Source organism: Typopeltis vanoorti, chromosome 8 (genome assembly GCF_054136105.1).
Source record: "Typopeltis vanoorti isolate ZY-2024b chromosome 8, IOZ_Tvanoo_1.0, whole genome shotgun sequence".
Lineage (NCBI taxonomy): Eukaryota > Metazoa > Arthropoda > Arachnida > Uropygi > Thelyphonidae > Typopeltis > Typopeltis vanoorti.
In genome coordinates this window covers 69228911-69247726 of record NC_143556.1, presented here as the reverse complement: position 1 = coordinate 69247726, position 18816 = coordinate 69228911, and the positions used below count along the sequence as shown (strand labels likewise).

Here is an 18816-nt window from a genome sequence, read left to right as displayed (position 1 = left end):
CTTATGGATCTGAGAGCTGGGTCAGAAGTAAAACACTTGACCAAAGACTAGAGACCGCAGATATGAGAGTCCTGAGAAAGATTAGAGGCATGAACAGATGGCATCAATGGCAATATCATATTAAAAATGAGGATATTAGGAAAGAACTTGACATTGTCAGCATCCAGGAATGTGTTAGCAGAGCTAATCTCAGATGATATGGTCATTTAAACAGAATGGGCGAGGAAAGATTAGCAAAACAAGTGTTCTCTGCCAGGTTGGCAGGAAAACGACCCAGAGGAAGACCAAGATATAGGTGGATTGATACGGTACAAAGTGCCTTAGACGATAGAAATATAAGATCTGATAATGTTGGAGTCTTGACAAGTAACAGACTGATTTGGAGGAAAATTGTAGATAGGAAGTTAGTAATGATGTAATTTTTTCATGTAGTACTGTCATATCCTGTACACCCCTTGAGGGTACATGGCAGGAATTTGATGATGATGATGATGATTAAAGAATGAATTAAAAACTACAATAAATAAATAAATAAAAAATACTTAGCCTACCCATTACTTAGGTATCATAGGTATACACCCTGATGTGAGAGAGAGTCACATAAAAAAAAAGTAAATATATGGTTGTAGCCTCAATTTTATAGCAAGAATTCACCTTGCCTTCAAAATATGTAGACTGCAAGACAGAAATGGTACTAAAATATTGAGCAGAAATGGATTTTGTATTGTTGATGAGAAAGAGGGAGTCTTTGACTGGGATGTTCATGAAAAAGAAAAATTGACAAACATGTTGAACATTCTGGAGCCAGTTGGGTAGTGGCCCCTCCCTTAATGCATAACATTATACATATCTGCAAGGAGATGTGTTTTGCATTATGGGAGATACTGAGATAGGAGTATTGGTAGCTTGCTCCACCTTTGCAAGGGGTTGCCTGGTGTTGTACCACTTTACCCCAGTCCTGAAGATATTTTCAGGTGCAAACTTTGTTTGCACACACTTGGATAAAGGATTAAACTAAATTTATTATGGACTATTAGGCGCTAAGAGTTGTCCGTAAAATCAAAAGTCCGTTAAATCGCGAATCTTAGGAATAGTATTGAAAATAAAGCACTTTCAGTGATACGGTATTAATATATTTTAATGAGAACATGACAAGCTATATTACATTTCAAACAGTATGCCAAAAAGACAATAATTTCATCAATGGTTATTCTACTGGCTTGACCTCTAGTGAAAAAAAAAAAATAATAATAGTAAAAATAATAGTAAAATAAAAAAAGCAAACTAACTACATCAAAGCAATATTCTATTTATAACATCAGAGAATGATTTCATATATAGTTTTATTACAGCAAAAGTGGTGTCCTAATTTAACAGGAGAGTTGTTATATTACAGTTAAGATCCTGGATTACGTCCTATACAGGAATATATACTATACTATATACAGTCCTATTTATCACTAAAAATACATGTAATAACCACAGTAATGACTATTTAATTTGTAAATATTTCAAAAAAAAAAAAGTCCTATTTATAATTAACTCTTAGACAGAAAGGACATCCAGTAAGTCTTCTTTCTGATTATTATTTTTTCCTTTATGTGGGTAGATTACGTGCCTTCCATATTCTTGGGATTTTCTATATAGGTGAAGCATGACACGCAATTTCTATCCAAAAAAAAAAAAGGAACATAAATGGCACATTAAATTTAATAACTATGGTAAATTCGGCCTTTCTGATCATGCCCTGAATACTCTACACAGAATTGACTGGAAAGGCACCTTTGTTTACATCACACCAAAACATGGTATGAACATGAATTTAAGGAGACCTCTGAAATTCTTATCAACCACCCTAATCTTAACAATAATGGTCTAAAAAAATCCCAAGAATATGGAAGGCACATATTCTACCCATATAACCTTTTCATCTAAGAGTTAATTATAAATAGGACTGTACATAATCTGGGATCTTAACTTTAATATAATAACTCTCATGTTAAATTAGGACATCACTTTTGCTGTATGAAATTGTTCTCCGATTTAGAAACAAAATATAGTTTTGATGTAGTTATTTTACTTTATTTATTTTTTCACTAGAGGTCAGGCCAGTACAATAACTGTTGATCAAATCATTGTCTCTTTGGCATACTGTTTGAAATGTAATACAGCTTGTCTCTGTGTGTGTACATATATATGTGTGTGTGTGTGTGTGCGCGCGCGCTCCAGATGATGACTTTAATATGAAGGTCGAAACGTCGGGAAATTAAAGTGATTATTTCTAACAGTTGTAGGCTCCACAATTCCTGAAATGAATGCTGATTACCATGTAACACTAAAGGAAAAAATAATAAACAAAAAGACAGTACTGGATGTTCAAATTTTATAAATAGTGGAGAACTTGAATTACCTAAGATCAATAAATAAACAGGAAGGAGTAGAGGAAGATATAAAATCTAAGATAGAGAACACAGATAATTTTTAACATGTTAGGGAAAATATGGAGATCAAAGCGAATAGGCTTAAAAAATAAAATCATGTTATTTAACACAAATATCAAATCAGTTCTACTCTATGCATCAGAAACATGGACAACAATAAAAGCAATTAGGAAAAAACTGCAAAGCTTTGTAAATAAATGTTTAAGAAGAATTTTACAAAAAGATTTATGACAAAAAATTAAACAAAAACCGATAATGCATGACATCAATCAGAGAAAATGGAGATGGATAGGGCATGTACTAAATAAACCTCAAAAAAGACAAAGTCAAACACGCATTAGAGTGGAATCTGCAAGGAAAAAGGAAGAGAGGAAAAGTAGACCAAAGATGAGCTGGTGGAGAGGAGCAGAAGATGACCTCAGAAAGACTGGAAAGATCTGGACACAAACGGAGAAACACAAAACAGAGTCGGATGGAGATGCATAAGTGAAGAGGAATAAGTAAGTAAGTAATCAATAATTTAACATAAGTGTTTGTTATATTAAAGCTAAGATCCTAAATTACTACAGTGCTAATTATAATTAACTCTTAGAATGAAAGGTTAAGTGGGCAGAATATGTGTCATCCATATTCTTGGGATTTTTAGACCACCATTATTGTTAAGATTAGGGTGGTTAATAGATGATTGTTAAGATTAGGGTGGTTAATAGATGATTGTTAAGATTAGGGTGGTTTCACAGGTCTTTTTTAATTGAGCTCATACCATGTTTTTGGTATGAGCTCAAATTTAAAGAGAGCTCATACCAGCTTTTGAGCTCATGTTTTTGGTGTGATGTAAAGAACAGGTGCTTTCCAGTCAATTCTACATAGAGTATTCAGGGCATAACCGGAAAGGGCAGATTTACCATGGTTATTCAATTTTATGTGCCATTTATGTTCCTTTTTCCAGATAGAAATTGTGCATCCTATTTTATCTATGTAAGGCAAATTATATGTGAATATGGTATGCAATGAATACAGGGTGGGCCAATGGAGAAAGTGGATCCTTAGAGGAGTTGAATAAGTTCTTCAATTTTACAGGAGGTTTTAAAGGTGGCATTAAGGGTGTATTTCTGTAGTATTCCATTTATTTTATTTGATATTCCTTTAATGTATGGAATGGTTACAATTTTATTGTAATCCAGTTTATTTTTAAGTAGAGTTTTGTGAAGAATTTTGTAGATAGTATGAGGGTAGTAAATTAAGTAGTGGCAATATGTGCACAAAATATAAAACAGTTTATTCATCAAGTCTATACAATAACATCCCTTCAATGTAATCTCCTGCCATGTTCTGCAACTGTTTCCAAATTTGTGGGAGTCACTGAATACCATCAGCACAGTATTACCAAGTGCCATTTTATAATTTTCAACTAGAATATGCATTAAAGACCAAAGGTCCTTGTTGAGGGTCATTAGGCTATTTTCCTATGATTGATTTTTCTTGACTGGCTTTTTTAAAGAAGAAATCAAGGATCATTTGCTTCTTTCCATGGAGCTTTTCACATATTATCTGATAAGGTGAAAAGTAAATCCAATCGTATTCCATGCTGAAATTTTAATGCTCTATCATAAAAAAGATCATTAATCTTCAAAATAATCAACAGCCAGCTTTTAAAACTTCTCATAAGTCATTCAATGTTAATTGGCTCCCTGTACGATACCAGCAGGTTGTGTATGATGAAACATCGTACTCAAAAAAGAAGGGTAACCAGTGGCGTGCCCCAGGGTTCTGTTCTTGAGCCCCTGCCATTTAGCTTGTTTGTAAACGATATATCCTGTGGACTGACTGGGGATCTTCAGTTATTTGCTGATGATGCAAAGTTGGGAAGAATTATAAGTAGCACTGCTGATGTTGAATCCCTTCAGGAAGATTTTAATAGACTTTTTACTTGGACAAAAGAATGAGGGTTGTAGTTTTAATATCAATAAGTGCAAGGTGTTGCATTTTAGAGGTGCAGAAATATAAGGCTGTGTACTATATCGATTATGTACTGCAGATTAGAGATTTGGAAGTGATGGTTGACAGTAGACTGAAGTTTAGAGGGCATATTGCTAGTGCTGCAATATGATATAAGATAAGAAGTACTCTAACATGCAAGGATAAGGAAGTAGTTGTGCAACTGTATAAGGCACTGGTCAGACAACACTTGGTCTATTGTGTTCAGATCTGGTCACCTGGTTTTCAATGTGATGTGGAGACATTGGAGAGATGAGTAACTAAAACAATATCAGGAGTTTCGAATGCTGGCTATGGAGAGAGATTGAAGAAATGTGGATTGCAGTTTGGTGGATAGGAGGAAAAGAGGCGATATGATAGAGACATTTAAGTTATTGAGAGCATTTTATCAGATTAATCCAGAGGTGATTATAAAAAGAGTAGAAGGTGAGAGGGGGAAGAACCAGAGGTCATTCCTAGAAGTTATGTAAAAGTGATGAAGAAGGGTGTTAGGAGTAGATTTTTTACATGGAGAACTGTCAGTGAATGGAATGCATTACCAGAATGTGTTGTTAATGCAAGGAGTGTTATGGCTTTTAAGATTTGGTTCGATAAATATGTTGTCAGTTGAATGAACCTCCCATGATCAGTTTGTTGACTCCATGGAGGGTTAGTAATAAGAATAATAATCATTATTATTATTGGGTTTATGCTAAGTCCTCATTATTAATTGCTGGGGGTGAGAATCCATTAAATCTATAACATCATTCACCTCATTAAAACTAACAGTTTAACAAGATCTGCCAATTCTTTAAGCCCTGCATTTTATAAACTCTTCAAATGCATGTTGTATGGAATATGGGCATAAATTCTTCCAGTTCATGTTGAAATACTGTTCCAAGAATTAGCCTGACCAATCATGCAGTGCAAAATACTTCCCAAAATTTCTGTATGTCATTTTAAGTTTCTATGTTATTAACTGCAATCAATTTAGTTTGTTGGTTACAAAACTGAAGAAATACTACATGAAAGTTGCCTGGCACAAGGAAACAAAATGAAAATCATGGGGTGAGAGTCTAAAGTGAAAAGCACTTTAAAAACAAGATTTTCATTACAGTACTTTTTTATTTCTGGAACAAAATAGGACAAGCTAAAGGGCCAGATAGAAATGAAGTGAATTCAGAAAGGACAAGCTAAAGAAATCATGTGCAAATTAATGTCACATACCTATTGAGATTAGGAGTTTAGAATCAATTTAAGATTTCTTAGCCTACTTGAACAGACCAGTAGAACTATTAACATCTGCATGAGGAATGTAAAAACATAACCTATTACAGAGCATTAAGTCAAAGCCATCTGTATTACATTGAAGTCACTGTAGGTTTGTTTTATAGAATTTTTAGAAGACCATTTTGAGAATAATCAGCATCAGCTATGAAACACTTCCCTAACCTCAATAAGTATGACTGCATTAATTTGCCTAAGATTTGGAAGAAATAGTTATTCTGAGACAACATTTAGCTTAACTTCTCTGAATTAACTTTTTTATCTGACCCCTAGTTCTTTTTTCAGTTACATATTTTGAAAGGTTTCAGCAACAATCCAATTAAATTGTGGTGTGTTTTATTCCAATTGTAATTTGTGCAATGAAAATGCTGTTCTGAAATCCAGTAAAATATTGGTAACTCAATAAATTATTTATTATTTTGTAATGGTGTTGTTTTTACCATGAAGCACTATTATGAATAACTACCAATACCTAATCTATCATTACATTTACTTTGAAACATTTTTAATGCATTTTCACTTTGGTACACACAAGTTGCTCATAACTTCTTGCCACCATTCTCCCCACCACACACACACACACACACACACACACCAATAAACAATTCTAATGTTGCTCCTAGCATAAAAGATTGTAAACTATACTATTTAAGTATTGTGGGTGTATTAAGGAATATTTTAACAAACAAAAAAAAAAAAAGTGTTTTTTTTTTATTTCATTCACATATCATAACCCTTATTTTTACAACAATTTACCTGGTCGTAAAAATGAATTACTGAGATTAAATTAATTGAAATGTCTCAAAACTCACCTGCTTCTATGGAACCAGACCATCGATCAACCATCTGTTCTATCACAACTTCAAACATTTCTCCATCTTTTAGTTGCCTATTGCTAATAACGATAGCATCATTAAATTCTCCATCAGCATTTGGACGAAGGGCAGTATATCCATTAGTAAGAACACGGGCATTCCGTCCATGCAAACTATGAAATTGCAAACTATTTGTGGATGTCTGATTTATAGTCTGCTGACATGGCTCATTAACATTACTAAGTATTCCATTTTCTGCAAATTAAAAGATGTGTATTTTATAAATCTACTAGAATCGGTCTAATCCAAGGCCTGAAACTAATTTTATTCTTACCCTAAAAGACTAATAGAACTATAAGTAATATGCTTTCCTTGTGTGTGTGCTTGAACTGCATAAAAAGACTACAGTAAAATACAAAGTATTTATTTTAACAGTTTAAAGAATGTATGATCTCAGAATTTAGAATTACATCACTTGATTAGAGAAATTACCCAACTGCTATACTACTGTAAATAGCTTAGAGCAGGGGTTCTCAACCTTTTCCAGTGGTGTACCACTATATTTAATTCAAGATATTAGATGTATCAGTAAGGCAGTGGCTCACGTACCACAGGTTGAGAATCCCTGGCTTAGAGTATAATAGTTGAATAGTTTAAATGAACAGTTCCATGAAGAGTTTATAGTGGGTGTATGATCTCAAAATTTAGGATTACATCACTTGATTAAAGAGATCATCTGCTATAATACTGTGAACTAAACATGGTGCATAGTTTTAAGCCTAAGGAGTGAATCCTGCAAGGAAGCTGATTTTTTTATTCACAAAGAATTTTCTGAATATCATTGATTTTAGCCTTCAGCCAGATACAAACTTATAACTGTTTCTATAATCAAAATTTTCATCCATGGAAATTCATTATCAAGAATTCATGAAGTCTATCTTCATAAATTCTGGAAAAAGCATTATGCCACAGTCTATCCCAAGAATATGTAAAATACATTTAACTTAAGCATGGTATTTAATTTTTTGCTATGAAGTACAATCGATGAATAAGAGAAAGATGATGTACAGTTATAAATGGAATCAAGAGGCAAATTTTTTACAGTGGAAAGTTTGCTATAATGGATTTCCTTCAGAATGCAATTGAAGCTATGTTACTTTTCAGTTGTTTATTATGATAAATGGCTCAATATAACAATTTCTTATAGTAAGAAGAGGTGACTATTTTCAGTATCCAACTATTTGGTGAAATGTGTAAGTTCTAAATGTAGCTGATTTTGGATTTGATTTTGGTTTCAGCTGGAATAATGGCTAAAGCAACTTTCTTTTATTTATGTTGCAGTGTTTGATAACAAATTTAGAGGATTACAAGGAAATTACCAATGCAAATCTGATGTACAACAATCATAGAAACAGAGAAAATACAAATAGCAAATGTAGATGTTTGGAATTATAGAGGGAAAAAATGAGGTTTTATATATATATATATTGACCTTATATATATATATATATAAGGTCAATAGCCTGTTTTGCAGGATGAAAAATCTACCATCTCGGTATGACACTAGCTACTCACCTTCAGTTACAAAAACCCTTATAAAGGTTCTCACATCCTAGATAGGATTTTAATCTGGTTCTTTGCACCTAAGGGGCATCATTGATACAGATAAGATATAGAGGCTTTGCAAGCTTCAAAAACCAGAATATTGGAGTGAATCTTATTGACAATATCCAAATTGTGAACATTCAAAGGTTGGAAGGATTTGTGATCTGCATAGTTGATAGCTATTATTATTAAGAGAGACCTCCAGGGAGTCAGAGACTTATCGAGGGAGGCCACATACTACACACACACACACACACACACACACACACACACACACACACACACACACACACACACACACACACACACACACAGCTTTCATACTTATTCTTGAATTCATTCACACTGCTTGCACTCACAACATCTAACGGCAATCCACTCCAATCACGCACCACCCTCTGAGAGAAAAATCTATCCCTCAAACCCTTCATTCTCAGCTTCCAAGGATGCCCTCTCGTCCTTTCCCCCACCATCCATAAATTGAAAATTTCCATCAACTGAAATCTTGTAAGACCCTTTCAGAAGTTTGTAAGTCTCAATCATATCACCCCCCTCTTTCTCCTGTTTGCTAGTGTCCGCAGTCTACAAATTCTCAATCTGTCTTCATAATCAGTATTCCACAATCATCCTGATATCATTTCTAACACTCTCCTTTGTACTCGCTCCAATATATCAGAATCACAACAGAAACCAGAAGACCAGACCTGTACAGTCCAAGTGAAGTCTTATTAAGGCCTTGTAAAGAGGCAAAATAACATCCTTATCTTTACATGTGAACGTTCATTTCAGCATTGCAATCATATTTTGAGTTGTATTTGCAATCTTTGCCACATGGTCCCAGAACTTCAACTCTCTATCTATTAACACTTCAAGATTCCTAGCCTCATCAGTTTCTTCTAGCCTAATCCCACCAATATAATACAACATTGGATATCTAATCATGCCGAAGTGAATGCCTTTACATTTACTGACATTGAACTGACACCCATTTTCCCATGTCCACAATTCCAGCCTATTCAAATCATTCTGCAAGTACTGCATATCAGCAGCATTCCTGATTACCCTACCTATCTATGCATTATCAGCAAATAGCTGTATCGCTTGTCAAATCCTTCCCAATATCATTAATGTACAGATTGAATAACAGTGGACCAAGCACTGATCCTTGTGGTACACCACTTGTTACCTTCAACCTTGCAGACTCAGATCCCTCATATACCACTTTTTGATATGTCAGTCTGCCATCCTCTTATCCCTGCTAATATTGTATAACCCAAATTCATTTTCTCCAATTTATGCAACAGTCTACCATGCTGTATTCTGTCAAAACCTTAGCAAAAATCCAAAAGTATCATGGTGTATCCATTCCCCTTGTATAGTTCAATGGTAACATTGTTATTAAATGTGAGCAAGTTGCTAAAACATGACCTTCCCTTAGTAAACCCATGTTGTTCATTGCAAAGTAGTGATTCACTGTTAACCCATTTCTGAATGTGGGCCCTAACCAATTTTTCCAAAATCTTCATCACCACCACTCCTGAGATACTAATTGGTCGATAGTTGGATACATCGATCTTTGCACCACCCTTGTGCAATGGAATTACCATACATTCCTGCAAAATCTTCCCTGTTCTGACTCATATTAAACATCCAGGTCAAAGGAATGGTCAGTTCAGCTGAACACTCTTTTAGCACACATGCTGATATTCCATCAGTGCCTACTGATGCTATACCCTTGCTGAATACTTATTCAATTTGTGCAACAGCTCTAATACCTCGGCCTCACACACCTGTGTTTCTTCATCTAGTGAAGAGGTAACAGTAAGCTCAATGTTGCATTCACCAGGTTGATAGCTTTTAACAAAATGGGCACTCATTAACTGAACAACCTTTTCTGCATCTGTAACCCTCAGGCCATCTGGATTTAGAATAGTTATTCTTTAATATTCATTCTTTCTTTTACTTGCAGCATATTGATAGAATTCTTGTGGGTTATCTTTATCACAGAGAGCCAATTTCTTTTCATACTCAGACTTTGCTTTCCATTCAATAGTTATGACTATTCTAGCCTGCTACTTATAAAGTTCATAAAGGATGTCATCCTTATGCAAACGGTATTTCTTCCACATTGTCCTTTTCTTATGAATCTCTTGCTTAATAAGATTACACATCCATTTGGCTCCTACTCTATTTATTCTTCAAAATCTTGGGACACATTCTGATATAGCATCATTTAAGTATTGTTTAAATTCTTCCCATGCACTGTCAATATTCTTTCCATCCAGTAACCGATCCCATTCCACTGACCTCAGTATACTCCTCAGTTGGTCATAATTTCCTGCTTTGTAGTTCAGCATGTAATCTTTTCTGAACGGAACATTCATAAACTTAGTCACTTCCCAAGTGAGTACCGCATGATCACTGTCACCAACTGGAGGCAGAATAGTTATGTCTTTAATTGAAACTCCCACTGACACTATAATCAAATCTATCATTCTTTGCTCTTGAGTTCCTTCTGTCACATGCTGCTTGAGGAAGTTGTCCTGCAACAGCTCAATAAATGCATTTTCATTCTTCTCATGAGATTCTACTGCTACCCAATCATTGGATAATTAAAGTCTCCCATTATGATTTTTTTTTTTCATGCTTATCTTTTCTATTTGGTGATGCATTTCTTCTTCACTAGCAATCGATCCACCAGGTCTGTAACAACATCCCAATATGTAACTGATCTTGTTAGATTCCAACTCACACCAGATGGCTTCAAACTCATTGCCATACGAAATACTGTTAGCAGTAGTACTACAATAATAGATCTCAACTCTAACTGGATTCAAGTCATCTGATATCATTAGCAGCACCCCCCCCCTCCTCTCCTCTCTATCCTTCCTAAAAATACTGTACCCATGACACTCGATACCAGTTAGTAGGTCTGATTCTAGCCAGATCTCACTAATACCTACAATCTGAGGTAGGTCGCAACATACTGACCAAGGTAACAAACTCTACCGCTTTGTTTCTGATACTCCTAGCATTCATGTACAGACATAATAATCTACCTGTTTGTTCTTTTGTATTGTCTCCTCTGCAGTCTGCCTGACACAACTGGACAACTTGCAGATTTCTATTCTCTAATAGAGATAAGAAATTTCTATTCTCTAATATTAAAAGAGGTCTGAAATCCCTTCCAGCAAATATAGCCAAAGAAAATAAATAAATAAAAAATTGGAAATGTGCAGTATCCTAAACAATAATAAATTACTGACAGAAATCATTAAAAAGTTACATCATGAGTCTGTCTGTCCTTCACTGTTTATCATAAACCTACTCAAAGACTCTTACCACTGTTATGAACCTATCCTTTATATGGTTTGCACATTCTTTAACTATATTACCTTTATATCTTTAACTTATCTTGTTAGTTATGTATACCCTACTCACTCATACAAATTTTCCTTTTTCTTTAAACAAGCTAAATTTAGGCCGCTCTTAAGTTTAGTCACATGTAATTTATTTAATGATTAGGGCTTTATCCAAGTATGGGATGCTGCCATTAATCATATCCTCTGAGACAGTTCACCCGGTAATATTGACAAATTTATATTTTAACTGCGCCAGCCAATACTGAGGATAGACGAGACTCTTATCCAAGGTGACTCTTTCAGGGTGATACACAGTACTAAACTTCCAACAATAAATAAACTAATTCCTATTCTCTTTATCTTTGCATGCTGTCGTGGTTCGAAATATTAACTTATACTCGTGGGTCCCTCCCGCTAAGTTTGATGGTAATTTTATGAGTGGCTATTTGAATTCATATAACAAGCTGGACTCGGGCAAGTGCTATGAAACAGATTTATTAAATCAAGAAATTATACATGAGAAAATATAAATGCTTGGTTAACTATATCGCGTTGCTAGCAAGATCTCAATTTCAATATTAACATTACAATACAAGAACAAATTACTTGGACCACTTCTATATATAATTTAACAAACTTCAAGCTTATGTAGCCTATCTTTTATCACTCACGTGGTCACTAGTTATATCTCACAACATATCACAATCATCTCTTATACAAATCCCTTCTAGGGAGACATTTCTCAAACAGGGACAAGTCAATACCAAAATAGGGATAGTTCCTAAAGTTCTTTACAATATGTCCATTACACAAAATATCCTATAGAATTCACACACAAATCTTCAACTGGAAATCAGAATATGACAATCTACATTACCGTTCCTGGAATGACTTTCAGTTCTTTCTTCAGCCTTGTCTGGACATCAAGGCTCCTTTAAGGTCTACAATTCTCCAGGTCACATACAATAGCTGCACGGCCAGGTTCTCACGAATTGGAAAGGCAATGTGCCACTCAGGACTTTCACCAGTATCGCAGGCACACATCTGGATTACCGTTGCACGATATAGCATAGCTATCCTGATCTGAGGAAATAGCTAGCCCTAACTCGCACGCTACGGCAGACGACTCATAACTTCTACGGCCAGCCTAGAATCTTCTCCGCTGGCGGAGACCGAGAGCCAACGTCCACGAGGTCAGGAAACAGGAAAAAAAAGCCCTGTGTGCGTGTGTGTGGGGGGGGGGGGGATTGGCGTTTATATTGCCTGCTTCAATCTCGGAGATTCATGCACTTCGCCACATTGTTTATCGCGTTCCGCGAACTCCTCCACGTGTGTGTGGCATGTTTTCCTAGAAAGCATTCTAGCTTCCTTTTCGTATAACTTCACTTTCCCTCCGGCCATACGTTATTCTGGACGGCTAAAGTGTGACCCTTGGACCTTAACTTATACACTTTGCTTTCTTATAATACATGAAATGGGATACTTTAAATAAATTAATACCTTAAATAAATTTCTCTATTAGACTTCCTACAAAACAGGTTAAGTCTCACATATTTTTCATAATAATTATTTCTTCACTTCTATCTTAGTGTTATTATTTATATATATATATATATATATACACACACACACACACAGCGTTCATTGTCAAAACACAACATTCTCTACCTACAATCAAGGTTAGTTGTTCCTGAATAAATTAATGTTTTGTCCCACTTATAATATGATTATTCAGGACACAACACCACCTTGCACAAAACCTAGGTGTAATTAACACCTGCAACAAAGCCCTAACAATTTACTCTGATGAGCAGGCTCTGACAAATGAATTTAAAATAATAAACATAACATTTATAAAAAAAATTTCAAAAAATGTCCACAACAAGAAAACAATCCATAGAAATTTTCACGAAAATGCATCAAAAAAAAAATTACAATAAGGTCACAGACATCCCTTATATATGAGAAATATCTGAAAGAATAGACAATATACTGCAATTCTACAATGTTAAGGCCACTTTTAAACCACCAATGAAAATAAAAAGTATACTCAGCTTTTCTAAAGATTCCCTCCTTCCTTTCTTCCCTTGCCCACAGGTGTATATCAGATTTGTTACTCTAACCTACCCTACACAGAAAAAATAGGACATACAATCCCAAAACAAAAAACACAAATAATACATCAGGCTCCTTCATTGTGAAAATATAAGCCTTTCTAACCACACACCTACACACTTCAAATTTGCTATGGGATTGATTGGAAAGGAACCTAGTCCTTACATCTGACCAAAACATGGTATGAATGGAAATTTAAGGAAGCCTGTGAAAAGCTTATTCACCAAACAAATCTCAACAAAAATGATGGCCTAAAAGTCTCAAGGTTTTGTATGGTTCATCTAAAACTACACAGTATCTAGAAAAAGAACTCCAACAATTGTTAAAGCAGGAATAATTCATATATTGGATAATGGAAATTTAATTTGATATGAATCCAGTGACTCTCGGACAACAAGAAGAACTTTAAAACAAGAGGACCACAGAAAACTAGTAACTGCTGATGCAGTTTTACTAATGTATATGTGTTATTTATATTTTTTTATTAATTTTTTTTCCCACCAGGGGTCAGGCTATGGTCAATGGCTGACCAAAGCAGCTGGTGATCCAGTGTGTGTGTGTATACATACATACCTGAGAATGTTATACATAAAAGTAGAAATCGAATTTGGTTTTTCTCTACTTAAAGAATTTCTATATCATGGTAGAGTGTTTTCTATAATTATTTATATAATGACTATTGATCACTGTGTAACACTGAAAGAAAGAATTATAACACCCAAGAATTGTTACTCACCAGAATGTTGTAACACAGATGCCTGTGCAGCTTGGCCATAAAGATCAATTACACCATATATTTTATCAGGGACATTAGTAGCAGCAACTCCTTGATCAATGCCATTTATATAGAAGTGTAAGTTGCCATTTGGCTTTCTCATAACCCCAACATGCTCACCAACCTAAAATAAATATGGGGAGAAATTATGTACAATTCTACATGTATAGTTCTATATATAGAAAACTTATTTTAAAGAAATTATACTTAAATAACTTAAATGCTCTAGCCCTGTAGTAACAATTTATCCATATCTGTTTACATATGTTCTAAAGTAATTTCTTTTGTCTCACAGGAAATCTGCTGAAAAGAAGATGAAGTCAGCAATGCAGAATAAGTACAGCATATGTACTAGTGAACTTTCCTTTGTTGTTTTAAGAGAGAGAGCCTTTTGATCAAAGCAAAAGCTTGAGACATGGTCTTCGGTCTTTTGCTTTGATATGAGATCTGTTAGACTCAACTTACTTAGGGGTCAACTGCAAATGTTTTGCTGCTGATATTGACCTAAGCCAAAAAAAAAAAAAAAATGTAACCCCCCCATCTGATTCTGTGCAGTTTTTTCAAGGCATGGTCTGCTAGACCTGACTGACCATAATTGTAGCACCAGATATATTTCTCACATTCTTCCAGACAGATGGTTCAGTAGATAGTAGATAAGGAACACCAGATTTACTGGGGTTTGAAAGTAGTACAGAGATTATATATTTTTTACCTCAGAAAAAATTCTACCTATTTTTTCTGAGGTAAACCAGATATAGGGAACAATAAGATCATTGTTATAATCTATATGTGGAGGAGACTGTGGGAAGGATAGAGGAACAAGTAGTTGTTCTGTATTCATTAAATAAGGTGTGACAAATTAAGATAAGTTCAGCTGTGAGGGAAGATTGGTGGTATAGGGATTGATGCTCTGTTAAGAAATATACCTCTCACCACAATTATGGTCAGTCAGATCTAGCAGACCATACCTTGGACACCTTGCAAAGAATTAAATGAGGGGGGGGGAGGGGTTCTACTATGTTTCAGTTTGTTTGTTTTTTTCTTGAATCAGCAGTGGATCTGAAAATTAACTGAACAGCAATAAATATCATTGTGTAAAAATTCCCAAGACATGGGAAACAATAACCCTTGAATGTTCTACCCAAAAGTAGCCTGCATCTACAAAGGGTTTTTGGGACTTCACGTTTTCAGTATACTATTCTTTTACTGCATGTTGCAATTCTCATACTGTATCTTTGATAATCTCTGTGATAGAGATGAAATATTGGAATCATTACGCCTTTAATTCATTGCTGCTTGCTGTCATCATTCCATTAAACAATCTTATGAACTTCAACCAGCACTCAAACCTAAATACATAAGGTGGGGGGGGGGGAATTATTGCTGTACTCTTCCTGCAAATTTAACAACCATCCCATATTTTCTATCAGTTCTCCAACCTGTTGGGTCCTGTTCACAGCTTTCTTCATGCTCTTAAAATTGTTTCTATGGTGTTGCCTATAATATAAGGAGAAGAGTGTATGTCCAGAAAGAAGGGGAAAAAAATTAGGTGGGGATGTAAATGTAAATCATCAGTTTAGGAGTGAACTGAATGACAAGGGTAAGGGAAAGGGAATCACGGACAGCCTCAATGGGAGCAGTAAATTCAATCACTTGTGAAATGATAAGGTGAGGAATTGTGAGAAGTAAGGAAAAAGGGAAGGAAAACTAGGAACAAGATGCCCTATTTATATACAATGTGAAGAACAAAGTTTGCAGCATATATTAATTAGTCCCAAAACCACTAAGGGTCAGTTGAGATGTGACTGACCTAAGATGGTATAATGGGGTAATACTAGTGATCCTCCAAAGGACTCTATATTTAGAGTGGCTAATTCTGCAAGGGCAAAACATGCTATCCTTTAAACACAGTGTTTTAAGTTTGTCAGAAAGTCAGAATTGTCAGAAAGTTCTGAGTGGCAGTATTGATAGAACCAGATGTAGTCTTTGTGTTTGGATATCCTGATATTGGCTGTCCTGCCTGTTTGGCTTTAGTAGGACAGCTTGCAACTGCAAGGGACCTAGTGTACTCCAGGTAGGTCTAGTGGTTAGTCTTTAGTGGAGTGGATAAGAGATACCAATTTTCTTATGTGTTTGTATCTAGTTGTGAGGTCATATTTTTTTAGGATTTTTGTTAGTTATTTTTTTTAGTTTGTTATTTGGACATACTCTGGATATATGGGATGGTGATAGATTAGAGTAATCTCTGCTATGAATGGGGAAGGGGGGGAGGCAGGGTATGGTTAATTGGTTTTAATATTTTTCAGGGGATTGTAGCCATTGGCTAAGAAGTAGTTAGGGCACTGTTAGTTGAACTCATTAATTTTTGCCCTGTTATATAGAGAAGGAGTTGCATTATTAATCGAGAAGAAACTTACACACTCAGTAATTGAAATAAAACCAGTGTCTCCTAGAATAATCACAGCCGAATTTCAAGCAAAAGAAAAAGGTCAAATAATTAAAATAATCCAAATATATGCATCAGACAGTAACCATTCAGAGGAACAAATAGAAAATTTCTATGAAGAACTACAACAGGAAATAGATAATTCCAAAAATAGAGAACTCATGATAGTGATGGGAGATTTTAACGCTAAAATAGGACAGTTCACAGCAGACAAAAAAGATGTGATGGGGAAATTTAGATACGGAGAGCTTAATGACAGAGGAGAACAATTACTCCACTTCTGTAAAGTAAATGATCTAACGCCCTAATAATAAATATATATGGATATCCCCAGATGGTAATATAAAGAACTGCATAGACTATATCACCATAAACAAACAATGGAAAAGATCAGTAAATAATGTACGAACATTAAGAAGCTTCGATTTTGATACTGACCACGAAATATTAACTGCCAAAGTGAAGAACAAGAAAAACAATATCAGAAAAGAAGAAAACATCAACCTATCAAAACTAAAAGATAACTCAAGCAGAAATCAATTTTTAGAACAGATGTGCTTGAAATTAAAACTTTCCATCTTCCAAGAACAGTGGAAAATACTGGGAAGAAGGAAAAGAAACAGTGTTATCAATTGCAAAAGACACTCTAGATACCAAACCCAAAAGAAACAAACAGTGGATAACCCAAGAAATCCTAGCTACAATAGATGAAAAAAGAGAGGCCAAGCTACTTGTAAACCAACAAAACAATGAAGAGAATACAGAAAAATACAGAGCACTAAAATATAAAGTTGATAACCTCTGCAAAAACGCCAAACAAAAATGATTAGAAAACAAAACTACAATGCCAACAATAGAAGAAAATAACAACCACCCAAAAATTTTACAAGAAGAAGAAGTTAGATACACAATAAAACAGATGAAAAACAATAAGGCACCAAGCATTGATACTATCCCCACTGAACTGTGGTCATATGGAGACAGCACATCAATAGAATATTTAACAATCCTATTCAATAAAATACTACAAACAGGAGAGATCCCAGATGACTGGAGAACTGGAAAGATCATCCCAACATACAAGAAAGGAGACAAAAGAGACTGCAGAAATTACAGACTAATCAATTTACTCTCCCACACCATAAAATATTCCTAAGAATTATACAAAACAGATTCAAAAACACCTATGAAGAACTGATAGGAATAGAACAAGCTGGTTTCTGATGAAACTATTCAACAATAGACCAGATTTTCACATTGCACCAACTAGCAGAGCTCAGCTGGGAAGACCATAAAGAACTATATTGTTGTTTTGTAGACTTTAAACAAGCTTTCAATAGTATCAATAGAGAAATCCTTCTTTGAGTTCTACTAGAAAAAGCAATAGATAAATATATAATACAGTTTCTGATAAAATATTACTCTAAGACAAATGCAATAATTAAAAAGGACACACTCACAACAGAACCCACAGAGATCCAAAAAGGAGTAATGCAAGGATGCCCATTATCCCCATGCCTATTCAACATATATCTAGACAAAGTTGTAAAGAAGGCAATAGACAATGAGCCTGGAATCAATGTCAATGATTTAAACATAAATAATATCAAATATGCAGATGATCCAGTCCTTATTGCAAGAACCCCAAACGAACTATATAGGTTGGTAAACAAGCTAAACGAAAGCTGTAATACATATGACATGACAATAAATATACAAAAGACAAAAGTGATGAAAATAGGGAGGAACAGAACTACCATCTCAGCCACCCTAAATGGAGAACAAATACAACAAGTAGGCAACTTCATATATCTTGGATTAAAACTAACAGAAACAATAGATGAACTCGAAACAATCAAACACAGAATAGCGATAGGATGGACCAACATGGGAAAATTACAGAAAATATGGAAAACAAACAAGATATCTAAGCAAGCCAAAATCAAATTATATGAATCAATAATTATACCAACAGTCATCTATGGAGCAGAAG

At 34.8% G+C, this 18816-nt stretch overlaps 1 protein-coding gene across 3 annotated transcripts in view; it reads right to left on the bottom strand.

Moving 5' to 3' along the window:
- Positions 1-18816, bottom strand: part of Neurl4 (neuralized E3 ubiquitin protein ligase 4) — a 646806-nt gene that overhangs the window by 386015 nt on the left and 241975 nt on the right. For all 3 annotated transcript variants that reach the window (XM_090397278.1, XM_090397280.1, XM_090397281.1), the window contains 2 exons: positions 14339-14501; positions 6518-6775 (listed from right to left, as the gene is read on the bottom strand). In XM_090397278.1, the coding sequence (XP_090253404.1) occupies positions 6518-6775; positions 14339-14501 (421 nt within the window). The remainder of the gene's footprint in view (positions 1-6517; positions 6776-14338; positions 14502-18816) is intronic.